The 5,930-nt window shown below is 36.7% G+C and overlaps 1 protein-coding gene across 1 annotated transcript in view; it reads right to left on the reverse strand.

Annotated features, from left to right (window-relative positions):
- Window positions 1-1,764, reverse strand: part of LOC105541216 (calcium-activated chloride channel regulator 4) — a 34,978-nt gene extending 33,214 nt beyond the window's left edge. The window contains exon 1 of the mRNA XM_011982144.1: window positions 1,501-1,764. Coding sequence (XP_011837534.1) covers window positions 1,501-1,659 — 159 coding nt within the window. The 5' untranslated portion in view covers window positions 1,660-1,764. The remainder of the gene's footprint in view (window positions 1-1,500) is intronic.
- Between the last annotated feature and the right edge of the window lie 4,166 nt (window positions 1,765-5,930).

A 5,930-nucleotide genomic window follows, 5' to 3' on the forward strand; every position in this document is an offset into this window, starting at 1 on the left:
CTCCCTATCTTTCTGCCCTACTTAGCATGTTTATTTTTGTTTTGAGTGAACATTTTATTTTATTTTATTTACTTATTCTTTTTTTTTTTTTTTTTTAAGACAGAGTCTTTCTCTGTTGCCCAGGCTGGAGTGCAATGGTGTGATCTCAGCTCACTGCAACCTCTGCCTCCCGGGTTCAAGCAATTCTCCTGCCCCAGCCTCCCGAGTAGCTGGGATTACAGGCATGTGCCACCACATCCAGCTAATTTTTTGTATTTTTAGTAAAGATGGAGTTTCACCATGTTGGCCAGCCTGGTCTCAAAATCCTGTCCTCATGATCTGCCCGCCTCGGTCTCCCAAAGTGTTAGGATTATAGGTGTGAGAGCCACCGTGCCTGGCCGACATTCCAATTCTTGGGAAAAATATTTGCTAATTATTCATCCAACAATGGATTATTATCCAGAATACACAAGAAACTCAAAAACCTCAAAGACAAAGTGATAATAATAATAATATTTTAAAATGGGCAAATGATCTGAATAGACATTTCTCAAAAGAAGACAAACAAATGTTCAACAAGTATATGAAAAAGTGCGCAGCATTACTAATCGTCAGGGAAATGCGAATCAAAACCAGAATGAGACACCATCTCAGCCCAGTTGGAATGATTATTATCAAAAAGACAAAAAAAAGTGCTGGCAAGGATGTGGAGAAAGAGACCTATCATATACCGTTGGTGGAAATGTAAATTAATACAGTCATTATGGAAAACAGTATGGAGGTTCTTCAAAAATCTAAAAGTAGAATGACCACATGATTCAGCAATTCCACTAGTGGGTATATATCCAAGGGAAAAGACATCAATCTGCACTTCCATGTTTATTGTAGCACTATTCATGGTGGCCAAGATGTGAAGTCAACTCAAGTGTCCATCAACAGATGAATGGATAAAGTGTGGTATATAAATACAAATGAATACTATTTAGTCACTGAAAAAAAAATGAAATTGCTTCATTTGTGGCAGCATGGATGAGTATGAAGGACATTATGTTAAGTGAAATAAGCCAGGCACAGAGAGATAAATACCACATGTTCTTATGCATATGTAGGAACTAAACCAGGGTATCTTCCAGAGATAGAGAGTAGAATGATACTTATCAGAGGCTGCAAAGGATAGGGGAGGGAGGGGAAATAAAGAGAAGTTGGTTAATGTGTACAAAAGCACAGTTATATAGACAGAATAAGTTCTAGTATTTGATAGTAGAATAGGAAAATTAAAGTTACTGATAATCTGTTGCGTATTTCAAAATAGCTGGAAGAGAAATATTATAATGTTTCCAACACAATGCAAAGATAAATGTTTGAGCTGCTGAATATGCTGATTACCCTGATTTGATCTTTACAAATTGTATACATGTATGGAAATATTACTTTGTGCCATAAATATGTACAAGTATATGTCAATTAAAAATAATAGTAAAAACCTAAAAATTAATGAAAGATATTCCATTTTGTTCTTACCTGTATTTGTTCAATTATTTTTTCATCTTCTGGCACACTAGGATCTATTACAATGATAATATCTTCAAAACCATTATTATTCAGCCTAATGAAGGAACTATTTGACCGGTGCAGCAGGCACAGAACTAAGAGGAAAACAAAACTTCTGAATAACCACATTGTTCTTCTTTAGTTATTCCCGGCCCAAATGTTGGTTTGTTCAAGAGGCTTTTCTTCTCTTTCTCTTTATATATGTTTCTAAAACTTTTCAATGTTGGCTGACTATGGGATGTTGACTGTATAAAGGTACATTACGTGGGGAAATACATGACTAATTCACATAATTGTTTAATTATATGTTATCATAAAAGTGACTAAGAGTCAAATCAGATCATTTTATAAAATGCATTGCACATTTTCCTCTTGGAACACATTGTCTTTGTTGCTGTCATTGTTGATATTCTACGGGCTCCTTGACAGCAGGGATTTTTTTTTTTTCAATAGGTTTTTGGGTAACAGGTGGGGTTTGTTTACATGAATAAGTTCTTTAATTATAATTTCTGAGATTTTGGTGCACCCAACCACCTGAGCAGTGTACACTGTACCCAATGTGTAGTCTTTTATCCCTCAGCCCCCACTCTTTACCCCAAGCCCCCAAAGTCCATTGTGTCATTCTTATGCCTTTGCATCCTCATAGCTTAGCTCCCATTCATGAGTGAGAACATACGATGTTTGGTTTTCCATTCATGAGTTACTTCACTTAGAATAGTGGTCTCCAATTCCATCCAGGCTGCTGCAAATGCCATTATTTCATTTCTTTTTATGGCTAAGTAGTATTCCATGGTGTGTGTGTATGTACGTAGGTATATGTGTGTGTGTGTGTGTGTGTGTGTGTGTATATATATATATATCACATTTTCTTTATCCACTGGTTGATTGATGGGCATTTGGGCTAGTTTCATATTTTGCAATTGCAAATTGTGCTGCTATAAACATGTATGTGTAAGTATCTTTTTCATATAATGACTTATTTTCCTCTGGATAGATATCCAGGAGTGGTATTGCTGGGGTTGCTGGGTCAAATGGTAGCTCCACTTTTAGTTCTATTTTTTTTTTTTTTTTTTTTTTAAGATGGAGTCTCACTCTGTCGTTCAGACTGGAGTGCAGTGGTGCGATCTCGGCTCACTGCAACCTCTGCCTCTAGGGTTCAAGCAATTCTTCTGCCTCAGCCTCCTGAGCAGCTGGGATTACAGGTGCATGCCACCATGCCCGGCTAATTTTTGTATGGTTTTTTTTTGTTTTTTAGTAGAGATAGGGTTTCACCATGTTGATCAGGCTGGTCTTGAACTCCAACCTCGTGATCTGCCAACCTCAGCCTCCCAAAGTGCTGGGATTACAGGTGTGAGCCACCGCACCCGGCCCACTTTTAGTTCTTTAAGAAATCTCCACACTGTTTTCCATAGTGGTTGTACTAGTTTACATTCCCAGCAGCAGTGTAAAAGTGTTCCCTTTTCACCACATCCATGCCAACATCTATTTTTTTTTTTTTTTGATTATGGCCATTCTTGCAAGAGTAGGGAGGTATTGCATTGTAGTTTTGATGTGCATTTTTCTGATCATTAGTGATGTTGAGCATTTTTTCATGTTTGTTGGCCATTTGCATATCTTCTTTTGAGAATTGTCTGTTCATTTCCTTAGCCCACTTTTTGATGGGAGTGTTTTTTTTCTTGCTGATTTGTTTGAGTTTGTTGTAGATTCTGGATATTAGTCCGTTGTCAGATGTATAGACTGCAAAAATTTTCTCCCACTCTGTGGGTTGTCTGTTTACTCTGCTGATTATTTCTCTGTGGGTTGTCTGTTTACTTTGCTGATTATTTCTTTGCTGCACAGAAGCTTTTTAGTTTAATTAAGTCCCAACAATTTATCTTTGTATTTGTTGCATTTGCTTTTGGGATTTTGGTCATGAAGTCTTTGCCTAAGTCAATGTCTAGAAGGGTTCTTCTGCAGTTATCTTCTACAATTTTTATGGTTTCAGGTTCAAAGATTTAAGTCTTTGATCTATCTTGAATTGATTTTTGTATAAGGTAAAAGATGAGAACCCAGTTTCATTCTTCAACATGTGGCTTGCCAATTATGCCAGCACCATTTGTTGAATAGGGTGTCCTTTCCCCACTTTTTTTGTTTGCTTTGTTGATCATCAGTTGACTTTAAGTATTTTGGTTTATTTCCAAGTTCTATATTCTGTTCCATTGGTCTATATGCCTGCTTTTATACTAGTACCATGCTGTGGTGGTAACTATGGCCTTATAGTATAGTTTGAAGTCAGGTAATGTAATGCCTCTCGGTTTTTTCTTTTTGCCTAGTCTTGCTTTGGCTATGCAGGCTTCTTTTGGGTTCCATATGAATTTTAGGATTGCTTTCCTAGTTCTGTGAAGACTGATGGTGGTATTTTGATGGGAATTGCATTGGATTTGTAGATTGTGTTTGGCAGTATGATCATTTTCATAATATTGATTCTACCCATCCATGAGCATGGGATGTGTTTTCATTTGTTTGTGTCATGTATGATTTATTCAGCAGTGTTTTGTAGTTTTCCTTGCAGAAGTCTGTCACCTCCTTGGTTAAGTATATTCCTAACTATTTTAATTTTTTTGCACTATTGTAAAATGGGTTGAGTTCTTGATTTGATTCTCAGCTTGGTCACTGTCGTTATATGGGAGAGCTACTGATTTGTGTACATTAATTTTGTGTCCCAAAACTCTGATGAATTCTTTGACCAGTTCTAGCTTTTTAGATGAGTCTTTAGGGTTTTCTAGATATACGATCATGTCATCAGCAAACAGTGACAGTTTGACTTCCTCTTTACCAATTTGGATGCCCTTTATTTTTCTCGTCTTGTTGCTCTGGCTAGGACTTCCAGTATTGTGTTGAATAGAAGTGGTGAAAGTGGGCATCCTTGTCTTGTTCTAGTTCTCAAGGGGAATGCTTTCAACATTTCCCTGTTCAGTATAATGTCGGCTGTGGATTTGTCACAAATGGCTTTTATTACCTTAAGTATGTTGGGGACACATTTTCTATACTTTCTAATTTTGATGAATTTCCTAAACATAGACATGTACTTTATATTTTCTGTAGAGTAGAATGTGAAAATTAATAAAAATCCATAATAAAATGAACAGATACAGTAATACTAATGTCTTTTATTTTTACAAAGCAATTTATCATCATTACAATGGTATAAATAATGCAAGAGATGATAAGATAGTTAAATGTAAATAACAGCAAATTAGTTAAGATAGGTTGGAGGTCCAAATAAAAGATTTTAAAGACTTTGATAAATTTAGAAATCAAATTATTTACCTAAAAAAATACTGTCCAGTAAAGAAATAATAAAATTTCTTTCCATACAAGCATATCAAAAACTTTATCTGGTAGTTTGCTGGTTATTATTGAGGCAGAGTGAATCACGTTAATAGTTTGCATTTATTCAGTTCTTACCAGAGCACAGATTGGCTCACTTAACCCTCACTGCAACTCTGTAAGGCCAGTATGCATATTACCTTCATTTTATGTGTGGAGGAACTGAGGCACACAGATTTCAGTAACTTGCGAATATCACACGGCTAGTAACTGGTAAAGTCAGGATCTGAACCCAGCATTCTTATCCCAGAGCCCATGGATGTAATCACTCCATCACAAGGCAATGCTGGGTAATGTAATAAGTTTCTATAAAAAGGAGAAAGAAGATTAGGTTAGGAGATGTTATTGAATTAAGAATGTCTTATCTTAAAGCAAAAGATGCCAGGACTCATCAGAAACCCTCAAAAAGGACTGAACAATAGCAGAAAATGTCTTTAAGAGTTCAGACAAAAGGATATGATGTTGAATTCTTGGCAACATCCTCAAGATAGAGGCTTTATCATATGTGCTCAGACACTGTTCTCTTGGACAGCGCACCACACCTTCCTTCCATTTTCTCAGGAATATTACAGGATAATTGTACATTGATAGAATTAGGAAAGGAGCTCTTACACACTGGCAGCTCTGGGAAGCTGTGATTATCTGGAGTGAATAGACTGGGTATTAACAAATACATCCTATGCAGTCTTGCCCTCACTGACCGACCCTCCCTCCCTCTTGCTCCCTGCTTCTCCCTGAACTCCAGCTTTGGTGGCTCCAAGAAAACCAAGTATGCTCCCATCCCACAGAACTTGGGCTCAGGAAATTGTTTTTGACTGGTTGACTAAATGAATAAAGAATGATTATCATTTTAACCAAAATAACAGCTTTTCACAATGCCTAAACAGAAGCTTGTCCAAGGCCTTTGAAATGTTGAAGAAGCCTGGTGGACTTAGATCCCCTGTATTGTTTGGGGAAGTGTTTATTTTGAGGAGGTGCTATTATAACCTTAAAAAACTCAGGAAACTCTCAGTTATACATTTGGAAGGGAG

This window comes from Mandrillus leucophaeus, unplaced genomic scaffold (genome assembly GCF_000951045.1).
Source record: "Mandrillus leucophaeus isolate KB7577 unplaced genomic scaffold, Mleu.le_1.0 Scaffold235, whole genome shotgun sequence".
NCBI classification, from domain to species: Eukaryota; Metazoa; Chordata; class Mammalia; order Primates; family Cercopithecidae; genus Mandrillus; species Mandrillus leucophaeus.